At 33.5% G+C, this 14,217-nt stretch overlaps 2 protein-coding genes across 2 annotated transcripts; both read left to right on the forward strand.

Annotated features, from left to right (window-relative positions):
* The first annotated feature begins 2,587 nt into the window (after positions 1-2,587).
* On the forward strand, positions 2,588-6,508 carry LOC120183125 (serine/threonine-protein phosphatase PP1 isozyme 3-like). Its single transcript, XM_039187885.1, has 4 exons — positions 2,588-2,985; positions 4,348-4,907; positions 5,233-5,454; positions 6,177-6,508. Exons 1-4 carry the CDS (start codon positions 2,811-2,813, stop codon positions 6,198-6,200), a joined length of 981 nt encoding a protein of 326 aa, XP_039043816.1. The 5' UTR covers positions 2,588-2,810; the 3' UTR covers positions 6,201-6,508.
* A 4,711-nt stretch (positions 6,509-11,219) lies between these two features.
* Positions 11,220-13,332, forward strand: LOC120182873 (thylakoid lumenal 15 kDa protein 1, chloroplastic-like). Its single transcript, XM_039187718.1, has 7 exons — positions 11,220-11,315; positions 11,419-11,435; positions 12,264-12,319; positions 12,840-12,882; positions 12,921-13,015; positions 13,141-13,201; positions 13,281-13,332. Exons 1-7 carry the CDS (start codon positions 11,220-11,222, stop codon positions 13,330-13,332), a joined length of 420 nt encoding a protein of 139 aa, XP_039043649.1.
* Positions 13,333-14,217: the final 885 nt, after the last annotated feature.

Below are 14,217 nucleotides of genomic sequence, written 5' to 3' on the forward strand. Positions count from 1 at the left end.
CAATTAATCTGGCGAGGGCACTATCTCGTGAAAAAAAAAATTCAACGCATTATCTCGTTGATTTTGCCAAAAATAATTAACAAACAAATGAAATAAATAAGATAAGATAAAGAAAAATAAAATAAAATGAAGACAAATAGGATAAAAATAATAATAAGAAATATAAAGAAAAAAGAAATAAGGAAAAAATAAAAAAATATAGATAAATAGGATAAATATAAAAAATAATAATAAAAAAATATAAAGAAAGAAGAAATAAGGGAACAAAATAAAATACACAATAAATAAAAACTAGAAAGAAAAAAACAGTAAAGATTAAAAAAATAAATAAATAAAATAAATAAAAAAGTATATATAATGATGATAATAATAATAAAGGAAAGGAAAAAATATATACGTTAATAATAATAAAAATAAATATATATATGTGTGTGTGTGTAAATATGTATAAATAAAGTAGGGAAAAAAAGAAAATACAATAAACAAATGAAAAATAATAAAAATAATTAAATAATTAAAATAAAATAACGATAAAAAATAATATCATATAAAAAAATAAAAAATAAAATAGAAATAAAATAAATAATAAAAAAATTAAATTAAAAGGGAAACAAAATTAGGGGATGAATCTGCAAAATATAAAAAGTGTAAACAGTGACTAAATCGAATAAATCAAAAATCCAAAGGTCAAATTACATACAGTGACCAGATTGTAAGGCGATTCAAAAGTTGGGGGACGGCGGAGCTAATTAAACTTTCCTCTAATTACACTCAAGTCCTCGGTATATAAATACCAAAACTCTTTATTCTCCTCTCATTCGGCTAAAGCTCTTTTCTCTCTTCAAAAGGAGAGAACAAATTTCTCTCCAGCCGTCTCTCTACGTCTCTCACCGGTCCATCGCCCGCCGCCTCTCCGGCCGCCGCTAGCGGCGGCGGGGCAAACCCAAAACACCCCAAAATGCTCACCTTACCCCCGAGATCCCAAATCTAAACCCCAAAACGTCAAAACCAAACCCCCTTGGCGTAGATCTAGATTTAAGCCTTCGGTTTTTTACCTTTCTCGGCGAATCTTTCGCTTTCCCGACGATATCTCCTCTCTGCTCCGACGAAAAATGCTTTCTTTTTCCGTTCTGCTTTTTTGTTTTTGCTTTATGAATGATTTGTTTCCTGTGGTTTCGATGATTCTGCTTTCTGTTCTCACCGTTGTTTGGTGATGTTGTGGTCTGGTTGTTGGTATTTTGGTTTACTGTGATGGGATTTTTATGTGTTGGCCGATGATCTTGGGTACTGTATTGGTACTGTGTATATCTTTGTGTGGCTTTGGTTTACCGTTTCTATGTGGTTTTGTTCCCCCCTTTCCTGACCGTGGCTTTGCAAAGCATTTATAAGCCTTCACCGGCCGTTGTGGTCACGAGAATAATGGGACGTTGTGTGTTGTTCAGAGATCTTCGTGCATGTGTGACCGGTCATCCCGGGATGCCGACCGGCCGTTTCGGCGTGCGTGATCGTCCATTGTTCTATGCGGCGTTGACTGTGTAATTCCCCTAAGCAAGAAACCCTAATATATTATTGGGTTGATTCAGGTCCGTTTCTTTAATTACTTGGACCCCATTTTGGACTTGAAACAAACAATAATAATTAAATAAATAATAAATGAAATAAAATAAAGAAATAGATAAATAAATTAAAAACATTTTTTAAAACTATACAATATATGTTTTTTAAAAAATAATTTTCAAGATCATATAATATATATTTTTAAAAAAATAATTTTCAAAACTATATAATATATATATTTTTAAAAACTAATTTTCAAAACTATATAATATATATATATATTTTAAAAACTAATTTTCAAAACTATATAATATATATATTTTAAAAACTAATTTTCAAAACTATATAATATATATGTTTTTCAAAAATATTTTTAAAAACTATATATTATATATTTTCAAAATATTTAAAAAACCCATATATTATATAATTTTCAAAATGATTTCAAACTATATAATATATATATATATATATATATATATATATAAATAAAAAAATGGACGAAAATTGGTGTCTACATATAGAATGTTGTTTTATTAAGTCTCTCGACTATTAAAAGTTACAAATGATCACCTGACTATTCACTAAGATCCAAACTCATCATTTTCCGTTAAAAATTAGTGATTGTCTAAGTTGGATATTAAGATGATGACTTAGATTATGATGTCGTTTGAGATTCTAGGATTATATTTTATCATATCAAAGTTAGTAAATTAGCCTTCAGCTAAGAATACCATAATTTTTTTTAACCAAAAAGGATGAGTTTAGAACATAATAAATAGTTGAATGATCATTTTGTAACTTTTAATAGTTGAGAGACTCAACAAATTAATACTCTATAATCGAAAAATCATTTTATAATTTATAATAATCAATGAACTTAATAAAATAATATCTTATAATTGGAGGACTAGTTGTACATTTTACCTTACTAAATTATTATCTTAAAAAAGTGAAAATTCATTTTTTATCCAAATTCTTATTAAATCTCCTAAATTTGGTGTAATTAAAAAGGAAATGACTCGATTTATCTTCAACACGACATCCCTTCTTCTTCGCTAAACGGCATCGCCAGTTCCCTCTCTTCCTTTCATCGACGGCATGCCCTTCTTCATCTCCTCTTTTCTTCTTTAACACCCCTTTGACAGGGAGAAAAATAGCCGTTGACTTTTCCTCTTTCTTTTTTTTTTTTGGTTTTTGTTTTGCTTAACTAAGAATCCGATTTGTTTGAACGAAAATAGAGGCTGGGAAAAATGGAGCAGGGGTTACTTGATGATATCATACATCGGCTTTTGGAAGTTCGGGGTCGACCGGGGAAACAAGTGCAGCTATCGGAATCGGAGATCCGACAAATTTGTGCGGCTTCTAAAGAGATTTTCTCACGACAGCCAAATTTATTGGAACTTGAAGCACCCATCAAGATTTGTGGTATTAGTCACGTCTTTTTTTTTAAATGCCCAGATTTTGCTTTTTGTTTTTTTGTTGTTGATGATTTGATGTTTAATTTGTTGTGACTCTAAGGTCTAGCTTATGAGAGGAGTTGTTTTTATTTGTAGCTTGATTAAAACTTATTATGATTTTCTTATACCTTTCTGGATGTGCAGTTACCTGATGCCTGTTGATGTATCTATTTTTGCTTTTGTAGCTTGGGTAGTTTGTTTTTGTTTTACATTTTTATTTGCATTAACTTGGAATATAGTCAGAATCTTTTAATGAAATTGACTTTTCTTTAATTACCTGGTTTTTCTGTGGATTTTGAGAAGATTTCGTTAATCTTTAACAAGTTTGTGGGAAATGGTATGGTGGTTGATTATCTTCTATATTTCATTTTGTTGCATCGACTAAACGAATTTGCAATATTAGTTTAAATCAAAATTGTTAATGCTAAAAAAGATTTGTTTGTGCCTTGGATTTCTGAGTTGTGTTCTGTTGAATTTGTGGTTTCGAAATGGTTGTCTGTGGTTTTGGATTCCACCCCTTGTTTTGATTTGAGGGAATTGGGATTTTTTAGCATTCTTGGGTGTATGATTTTTTTCGATATTCTATTGAACTGTTTGTCCCGTTTCGAAGTTCTTGGAGAATTTGCATCTTTTGTTTCCTTGATAACCTAATGTTTTGTCATGCTTTTTGATGTGGTTTAGCTTGATCAACTTGTCTAGGACTTCACATTCTGATTCTCTTTTGTTGCAATAGCTAATGCTTTGCTACTTCTTTGTGTTACAAATTTGATGCATAACAATCTCGCTAATCTTTTGATGTTCGATTCCTCGAACGTCTATATTATAAAGGCCACTGATTTGATTCTCGATATGTTATATTTTATAGCATGAACATTTGACAGGGTAACCTGATTGGAGAATGACAATGGATCTACACTACAATGGATCTACATTACATATGTTACTCTATCGCATGTTAGGGGAACTTTTTTACTACGATTCTGCTGATGTTTCAAACATGCAGAGTGGTTGCATTACTTTTGATGCAAACACATTCATGTACATTATATGAAGTTTTTTAAATTGTTAACCATGATATTACTACAACGCAATCCTTAGTAGGACTGCATGTTCATTATAATAAATTTATTTGACGAAATCACTTGAAATTGACTTGCATACAATTATTGTTATCAATACATAATGGCATTTTGGGGAAAGCATTTTCATCATATTGTTGTAACTTGTAATCTGAGCTTCTTTTTTGTATCTTTCAAGATAATCCTTTTCGCTACATGTAGTGAAGACTTCTAAATCTTTTTGCTCTTTAAAACCTGTTCATGTTATCCAGGTGACATTCATGGTCAATATTCTGATCTTCTAAGGCTTTTTGAGTATGGTGGTTTGCCTCCAAATGCCAACTACTTGTTTTTGGGGGATTATGTTGATCGAGGCAAGCAAAGTCTGGAGACAATATGTCTTCTTCTTTCTTACAAGATAAAATACCCTGAAAATTTTTTCCTCTTGAGGGGTAACCATGAATGTGCTTCCATCAACCGCATATACGGGTTCTATGATGAGTGTAAGAGAAGATTTAATGTTAGGCTTTGGAAGACATTCACAGAATGTTTTAACTGCCTACCGGTGGCAGCACTAATTGATGAGAAGATTTTGTGCATGCATGGAGGACTTTCTCCTGATCTGAATAATTTGGATCAGATTAGAAATTTACAACGCCCTGCTGATGTGCCGGACACAGGTTTGCTCTGTGATCTTTTGTGGTCTGATCCTTGTAAAGATGTTCAAGGTTGGGGAATGAATGACAGGGGAGTTTCATTTACTTTTGGTCCCGACAAAGTGTCTGAGTTTCTACGGAAACATGATCTGGATCTCATTTGCCGTGCCCACCAGGTTTTACTTGTTCTGGCAGCTCTCATTGTGTTTCACATTTGTTGTGGAAGAATGTTTCAACTGGAGCCAATGCACACCTCATTCGGTGTAGCCAGTTATATTTTTTGAATTATGCGTATGATATTCCATGTTGTGAAACTACTTCTAATGTTTCTGTACAACAGTTCACGAACTTTTTTTATCATGTTATGGAGAATGTTTCTTCTCAAATTTGTTTTGGCTCCTGTTGATACATTCTGAATTGTTACTCTTAACCACCAAGGATGCGGTCACCGACATCTGCTATTGTTTACTAATTTTCTAAATTCTAATATACATTTTGCAGGTTGTGGAGGATGGCTATGAGTTCTTTGCCGACCGACAACTTGTAACAATATTTTCAGCACCTAACTATTGTGGGGAGTTTGATAATGCTGGAGCCATGATGAGTGTGGATGAGACTTTGATGTGCTCCTTTCAAATATTGAAGCCTGCTGAAAAGAAGCCAAAGTTTAACTTAGGAAGCACAACCACAGCAAAGCCCGGTAACTCTCCAGAAGGAGTCAAGGTAAATGCTATAGTAGGTCTTCAACTATGTAGTCAACTGATGAAATATAGGCACTGACCACATGGATTTCGCATCGCACATGGTTCTCTCATTGTATCTTCCTATATTTTTGTTACCTTACAAGAAATCATTAAACACATATATAGCATTTTTGTTAGGGACTATAAAGTACAGTTTCATAGCTTGCATTAGAGTTTTCATATGCATGATCAAGTCATATCAAAGTGGTTAAAATGATTTTAACTTTGTCATTTGAAATATCTGCTTTTGTCTTATCTTATTCTTTTTTTCAAGTTTGATATCATCATTATTCATCAAGGTTGCATTTAGGAACGTGAATTTCGGAAGATGGATTTAGATTTTTTAAACTAGTGTAAATTATGAAACAGAACTTATCTGAATTAGCATTGATGATTATCTCTCAAGTTCATAGATTTGATGGATGCTCATTTAGTGGTTTGTTTGAAATTCATGTTTTTATACTTTTTTAAAGTACGTTTTTGTACTTTTCAAATATGTGATCATCCGGATGTTTGTGAATACGATTGTGATGTTGTTACATAGTGATATGCGAGCATTTTGGCCTGAGCTTTGGTAGTAAATGAATGGTGTGATGCTTGATTGTTCGGTTGTTTTGGTACGTACGAATAAAGTTTGTCGATAGTAATGGTGTCCATTGAACTTTTGAAAAGTTCCACCAATTGTTTTCTGTTTCATTGCAGTCATTCCTTGGTACAAAGGTTTGAAAGCAGCATTTTCAGGACAGAAGGTGGAGCCGAGATACACGATGAACGCACTGGAATTCGCAGTTAAGAAAACTCAAGTCATTTTGATTTTGAATATAATATGCTAAAAAATTGTAAAGAATTGGAAGAGAAAAATCATTAGAAACTAATGGAAAAGATTGTTTCTCTGACATAAATTTGGGTTTAAGGTTAAAAGAAATGGTTGGAATTTCCTTGTTTTCCTCCTTGTACACTAATGGCGGCCAGAGTTGCTGCTATAAAATTATCGTCTTTGATGGGATTAAGGTTTCACTGATTCTGCTCTGAGATCTTGAAGTGTCTGAACAGTAAATGGCAGTTTATTCTTTGGTGATTTCAGGGACAGCTACATGAATTTGGTCAAGTTCTTATGCTTCATTTGTCTCAAACTTTTTTTCTTTCTATTTTATATATGCAATTTGGGTAGTTGAAGATGATAATTAGGGGTGCACAAAAAATCCGAATATCCGATTTTGCGAAAAAAATATCCGAAACCGGATTTGGGAAAAACCGGTTTTTTTTAATCGGATCGGATTTTTTTAAACCGGTTATTTTAACCGGTTTGGAGAAAAAAACCTAGACCGGTTTTTTTATCGGATAAAAAACCGGTTTGAAAAAAATCGGTTAAAAAACCGGTTTTTATCCGGAAAAAAAACCCGGTATGGGTTTAAAAAACTAGCCGTTAATATAGCCGTTTGGGGGGGGGTTTGTGATCATTTTTGACCTTTTTTTCTTTAAAAAATTATCATTTTACCACCCTAAACATGTATAAATAGGTTGGGGATGTATTTGGTTGATTACAACTTTCTCAAATCTTATTACACAATATTTAAACATCTCTCAAATCTTATTTTTGTAATTTTTTGTTCATCATGAGTAACACGGCTGAATCTTCCGTCGGGGGAAACCTTGAAGTCGTGAGAGTGATCGAACACACTCGAAACAAAGATATTTGGGATCATTACGATTTATGTGAGATGTCAAATGGCTCGAGGAGGGCGCGTTGTAAACTTTGTCTAAAATTTCTTGCATCGGAAGGAAACACAACGTTGAAGAACCATTTGACAAAATCATGCAAGACACTTCGCTCAAGATCGGATCCTAGTCAATCGAATCTTACACCGTAAGGTGGTGTTTTTGTTTACGACAACGAAAAATTACGAAAAGCGTTTACAAAGTTCGTGATTACAAAAACATTGCCGTTCGACCACTTTGATGATGAAGATTTCACGACAACAACTCAACAACTAATGCAACCACGTTATACTCAAGTAAGTCGTACTACCCTTAGAAGAGATGTTATAAAAATGTGGCGTACGGCGAGGGAAAAAATGATTTTAGGATTCCAAGAACACCGTTATGGTGTGTCGCTTACATGTGACGTTTGGAGTTCCCCTCATAATACCGGAAATTCTTTTTTAGCCGTTACGTCACATTGGTTAGATCAAGATAATTGGCAAATTATGAAAAGAACAATCGCGTTTGAATTATTCGGTGAGCCGTATACCGATGCTAATTTATTTACACTTTTAAAAAGGGTAATTTGTCTTTATAAATTAGAAAATAAAGTTTTTTCTATATCCTTTGATAATGCATCGAATAATACAAACGCGGTTCCAAGATTGAAAATATTACTTTCACCGATTTTAGACGGTGCGTTTTTTCATACCAGTTGCGTTGCACACATAATTAATTTATCCGTGCAAGCCGGTTTGGAGGTTATTGAGCCGATTAGATTAGAATTTAAAACAATGATAAAATCGGTTCTTTGTAACAACAACAAAAGACTAAATGATTATAAACGATTTTGTAAGTCCGTTAATAAAAAAGCTTTGGGTCCTAATTTGGATTGTCCAACTCGTTGAAACTCAACTTGGATGATGATGCATACTGCTTTAAGGCAAAGGGAAACATTGCAAACATTTCACGATCGGCTTTTCGAGAGGGGTCATGTCCCAAACATTTATCCGGATTCGAGTGGAAACTATAGCAAAAATAACCGATTTGCTTGAGGTTTTTAAAAATGCAACACCTTTTTTATCCGGTGTTTATTACCCTACTAGCCCGTTGGTTCTTAATCAAATATTTTTGTTGGCTACCCGACTAAATGACTTTGAATTTGAAACAGAAGTTTTTCAAGAAATTGGCTTTGCAATGAAGGAAAAACTTTTAAAATATTTTAAGGAGATTCCCCCCATTTTTACTTGTGCCGCCACTTTAAACCCAACGTTAAATGTTGGTGGGGTTGAAACACTAATTGAACAAATTACGTTTGCTTTTAATCTAACCGATGATGAACCCAACTTTGTCCAAAACCAAATAAATTATTTTAACAAATGTTTTCGAGACATGTTTGCAATTTATTTAACTAAATACGGATCAAGTAGTGTAATACACGATCAAATGAGAATGAATGCGGAATCATCTAGTAGACGTCCAAGTAACATAAATTTGAATCTTTTTAACACTCTTGTAAATTCCCAATCCAAACGATCACGTACTACCACCCCAAGTAGCGAGTTGGGAAATTACATGTCATGCGATTTTCTATCAAAAATGACATTTGAAGAGTTTGAAAGTTTAGATATTTTGGCTTGGTGGAAAGAAAAGGAAGCACAATTTCCGATTCTAGCCGCCATGGCCCGTGATTTACTAACCGTCCAAGCTTCTACGGTAGCTTCGGAATCCGCTTTTTCTGTTAGTGGTAGGGTTATATCGCAACGGAGATCAAGACTAAGTCCCGAGTCGGTGGAAGTATGCATTTGTTTGAAGGATTATTTGGATGGAGCGACTCGTAAGCAACATATTACCACCCTAGAAGATGCAATTGATGCCGATTTGGAAGCAAACTTACACATTGAAGAAGTCGAACTTGGAATATCCCCTCCAAACGAAGAAGGCGAAGATGATGAAGAAGAGATGGCAATGTAGTTTATTTTTAAACTTTATTTTAATTATCGTAAACTTTGTTTCAATTATCGAACTTGAAGTTTTTAAGTATTGAATTTATCGAACTTGAAAGTTTTTAAGTATTTTAATTTATCGAACTTGGAAGTATTTAAGTATTTCAATTATCGTAAACTTTGTTACAATTGATGACGATGTAATTTTAATAATATTAAAATCAGTTTTTTTATAACCGGATTTTTAAAAAAACCGATTTTTTTAAAATCGAAACCGGTTACACCGGTTAGGATATCAGGCCCTCCAAACCGGTTAGAAACCGAACCGGTTATTTTATAAACCGGTTTTTTTTCTATGAAAAAAAACCAAATCGGATAAAAACCGATCCGGATCGGATTGAAATCCGAATTACGTGCAACCCTAATGATAATGGTGACAAACTTGAAAAAGCCTGCACTCAAAATCGGTGAATTAGCAATTTTTTTTGGTTAAAAAAATATAAATATAAATAAACTAAGCTAGTTTGTTCGAATTTAAAATCTTTAGAAAAAATAATATTTTAATCACTAACATAATTTAATAGTATCATTTGACGATACAATTACTAAGATTGAAAAAGGTTATGTAACATATTACATTAATAATAATATAAAGAAGTATTTGGTGTAAAATTCGAGTATCGGTTTGAAAAAAATTTCACATTGAAGTGTTGTCTGGTTTTTGAACTACTTTAATTTACACTATCGTACTTAAAACAAATTAACCTCTGACTTCAACTCAATTAATTCGGTCATTCTTAAAAATGACAATGTAATGCTTTAATTTACAGTATCGTACTTTAATTTATAGTGATAACAAATTTATGTGGGGGGAAAGAGCAAGAAAATTTTCCTAGAAAAAGTGGGTTGTTTCTTTTTGACAAAACCATGTAATGCTTTAGACCAAAATAAAAAGCCATCAAAAGTGTATATATATATGTATAGTTTCCAAGAAGAAAGTAGAGAAAAGAGAGGCAAAAATGGTGAGGGTTCCTTGTTGTGAGAAGAAGGGAGCTTGGACTCATCAAGAAGATCAGATTTTGGTATCTTACATTCAGAGATATGGCCATGGAAATTGGAGGGCACTTCTCAAACAAGCCGGTACTTGTATATCTATTTTGTCCGTTTGTCTGGAAAATGAACCGAAGGGAGCTGTCGAGCAGTCGTCGTCCTGAAAATTTTAATTTATTTTTTATTTTTCGTATATTAAAATTTTATAATTTATCCCTTAGTATGAGTATGAGTGTCTAAATGGTTTTTAACTATATGTTAAATAATTAAAATCAAAGATGCTGCGTTTTGTTTAGGTTTACCGATTTAACGTGCCACATTAATATTTTGTTACTTTCAGTAACAACTGTTAATAGCAAGTGACTGATTTGCTACAAATCGATAACGTCAATGACTTATTTATTATAAATCGATAACATTAGTGATCAGTTTATTACTTTTGAAACTTCAGTGAGAAAAACGAAATCTTACTCCGTCCTTAATAACCATTTGTGTAGTTTACCCTTAATATATATATATATATATATATATATATATTGATAAATCATGTTGTTGCAAAAATCCGACAGGCAAAATGACTAATCCTCGTAAATCCTGCATTAATGAATAAACAAGCAAGTACATCTATAAAGCCATATATACCTAGCATATTGACATGTATCATTGTTGATAGACCCTAAGGTACCGTTTGGTTCAAGATATATTTCATTATGGGAGGGAATGTTTTTTTCCCAACTGAATATACCCATATTTGGATGGACAATATTACCAAGCGCCAGTAAAAAATTAATACCAATACTGATTCTTTACACTATTTTCCCAGGAATATTAATCCTCCGTCTCCCTTAGGTATTTGCTTATTCCCGTCATTGTTGTCTAAAATAGCCTCCCCACTGCTGAAATCTTCTTCTTCTTCGATTTGGCTTAGGTATTTGCTTTCAAAATTGAGATTCCCAAAATTGAAATCCCTAAACCATAAAACGTTCATTCCTTCCTCACGCACCACCGCTCTAGCCTCCAGCTGTGCGCTCTCGGTTCGCAGTCGTTAATGGTTGCCGGCTCATTACAGCGGAAGGAGGACAGGAAGAAGAATTTAGCTCTCACTCCCTTTGCAAAGCCATTGATCAAGCAAGATTTCAAGACAGTACTGTTCTGTTTTTTCAGTTAATTGATATGTGTATGGTATTTGCCTTAGTTAATCTCAATGATTTATATCTCATTTGATCTTCCTTTTTCCTCCATTTCAGTCCATACTTCGACAAGCCAAATTTGACAGGTGAATTGATCTATACCCAATGATCCCTTAAAACTGGCAATTTTTCATTAGTTGTTGTTGGTCATAATCTATTCGGAAAATCCACCCTTAATTTTTACAGGTGAATTTGCCGTCGCTTTGTTCTAAGTTGCTAATCGATGCATTCTTTTTTATATATGTATAATTAATTTTCTTAGCTTGCGTTCCATCTGGATTTCTCTATCTGTTTCCCTTTATTGCGGACTTTCAGATTACTCTTTTACTGGTCTCTTTCCTTTCTTGGTTCATGTTAAAAGAAAAAAAGAACTAAAAGATTAAAATTCTGATAATTCAAGTGAAAAGTCGAAAGTTATGTTGGAATTTCTGTTGCATTTTGATTATTTGTTCAATCCAATGGGAATTTCATTTTTGGAGATTTTTCTTTTTGATTAATGGAAAAGATCTGAGAAAGAAAACAACATGATATGGTTTTGTGTACTTGTAATTTTTGGGTTTGGAAATTAGAATGGACTGTAATTTGTTCATAAATGTAAATACATGCCTTTTTAGTTTATTGTAGGTGTGGAAGTGGAAGTGGAAGTGGAAGTAGAAGTAGAACGGATTTTATCTAAACTTGTTTTAAGATTGATTGATTTTTTTCTATAAATTGATTATCAAATTGTTATTTGCCATGGACTTAGTCTGCGATTTCTTGACTTTGATGTCTTTCCAGGGTTCTTATCGATTGTCGCAGTTCGCATTTCCACAATTTTTTAAAATATGAGACATTGCTTCTCTAGGGTAAGTGCTTTTAGCACATGTTCTTTAAAGAAAGAAGCACAAAACACACAAATTAGGCAATTTCAAAGGCACGAAATTGCTTGGTGCTAGCATCTTCGATGCCGATTTGACAGGTTTTCTCCCAACTATTCTATGTAAACTAACTAAATTCGAACATTTTTCATTAAAGACCTTCAAAAGTCCCTCCATTTTTCTGTTGTCTCGAAAAAAGTATTCGATGAGACTAATTTCAAGTTTCGAGATTGTTTTTAAGGTCTGGTAATGGTTTGGGGTTTTCAAACATATGATTGCCATATAGGTTGAGGTCATTAAAGGGCTGGTAAAGTAATGTAATGTGGTTAAGTTGGCGTCACTGGTTAAAAGACCTCGATTCGTATCGGTTTTCATGAAATATCTGTAATCTTCATGAGTTGAGGTTGTAAAAGGCCTCGGGTAAAATCAATTTTTCATGGATCTTCCGCTGCTTTTATGCTCATATATGCTTACATAATAGACATCGACCTTTTTTTCGAGTTGCAGCTAGTAAATAGTTCAGATAAGTGCATGCCTGCAACTTTAGGCAAACTCTCGAATCTTTTGATCTTTGTCCCTGCTCGTGTTTTAAACGGTTTTTGATTAACCGAAACGATGCAGGAGCCGACCTTTCCGAAGCTGATCTTAGGACGGATAATTCATTGTTCTATCAGATGATATCTTCGTTCGAATCTCCAATAGTTCCTACCTGCTGGCAAATTTAAGCAACATGAACTTGGAAAGCACAACTGTAACGGGAAACACATCTTTCAAAGGATCAAATATAACAGGTGTTGGTATGTATAAACTCCAGTTTACTCAACTCTCCGTCAGCTGAATATCGATGAACTGTGCATAATTTGCCTGCGAATCTCATTACTGCGTAGTCGGTCAATTTATTTGGTTGTCTTCTTATGATCAGATTTCAAAGATGTACCATTGCGAGATGATGAACGTGAATATCTTTGCAAAGTTGCAGATGGGTAAGATAACTAGCTATAACAAATGCTTTAAAACATGTTCTACATTTCTCCGATTATTGAAATGGCGTTTTGGTGTTAGGGTGAATCCGACCACTGGAAACGCAACACGGGACACATTGCTTTGCAATTAGATGAAAGATCGAGAAATCACCGTCGCAACGGGTGTTATTCGAGGTATGCAAATATTTTTGCTGTGAGAAACCATGTCATATGTGATCAATTGTGTCATTGTTTGTATTGCTTCCCACTTCGAAGACATGTAAAATGCGTATACCTCGTTATGTAATGAAATTTCAAACCAACTGTTGAGGTTTGTAAATGTTTTGCTGTGAACAACTATTTTCAACCTAATGATGTATACACTTTGAGTTTCATGACAAAGTTCATGGCCATAAACTCTTTTAATAGCATGTATATCATAAGTATTTTTTGATTTTTGGTATATTCGAGCAAGGTTCGAGGTGAAAGGGACGACGATTAGTCGTCGATCCTACAATCTTTTCGGAAACAACCAACGACCATTAGGTCTAAATCCCACATTTTTCGCCTAGGCGAAAGGCATCCTAGGACCTGAACACTAGATATATTGAACAATCACCTTCGAGGTGAAAGGAACGTTGATGGAGCTGATTTCTAGGTTTTTTGCTCGGCTTCTTTTTCTTTATTCCTGTAATTGACGTTTCGGGGTTTCAAGCTCGGGCTCTTGTAGTCTTGTCCATGGTGAAGTTTACATGGAATTGCAACAATCATTCATATTGACATTTCTCATTTCCTTTCATTGACGTTTCAACTCAAACGAGATTTTGTTCTCTCGAGTCATTTCTCATTGATGTAGTTTTATTTTTGTACAACAAATGTGCATATGCATGCACATGCACATACAAATATGCTACGACTCTTCATTTCCCATTGATGTGTTACTTCTCATATTTCACTAACCTAACAGAGAAATAAAATATCAAATGTAAAATTATAAATTGACACTAACCTAACTGAGAAATACAATTATAAACTGT

This window comes from Hibiscus syriacus, unplaced genomic scaffold (genome assembly GCF_006381635.1).
Source record: "Hibiscus syriacus cultivar Baekdansim isolate YM2019G1 unplaced genomic scaffold, ASM638163v2 tig00112738_pilon, whole genome shotgun sequence".
Classification (NCBI taxonomy): domain Eukaryota; kingdom Viridiplantae; phylum Streptophyta; class Magnoliopsida; order Malvales; family Malvaceae; genus Hibiscus; species Hibiscus syriacus.

Excerpts from the sequence above, each read along its gene's own strand:
- LOC120183125 (XM_039187885.1), top strand. The coding sequence starts at position 2,811 with ATGGAGCAGGGGTTACTTGATGATATCATACATCGGCTTTTGGAAGTT. Across the intron at positions 2,986-4,347 it reads AGCACCCATCAAGATTTGTG|GTGACATTCATGGTCAATAT; the intron begins GTATTAGTCACG and ends CATGTTATCCAG. Across the intron at positions 5,455-6,176 it reads ACTCTCCAGAAGGAGTCAAG|TCATTCCTTGGTACAAAGGT; the intron begins GTAAATGCTATA and ends GTTTCATTGCAG.
- LOC120182873 (XM_039187718.1), top strand. The coding sequence starts at position 11,220 with ATGGTTGCCGGCTCATTACAGCGGAAGGAGGACAGGAAGAAGAATTTA. Across the intron at positions 13,016-13,140 it reads ATCAAATATAACAGGTGTTG|ATTTCAAAGATGTACCATTG; the intron begins GTATGTATAAAC and ends TCTTATGATCAG. Across the intron at positions 13,202-13,280 it reads CTTTGCAAAGTTGCAGATGG|GGTGAATCCGACCACTGGAA; the intron begins GTAAGATAACTA and ends TTTTGGTGTTAG.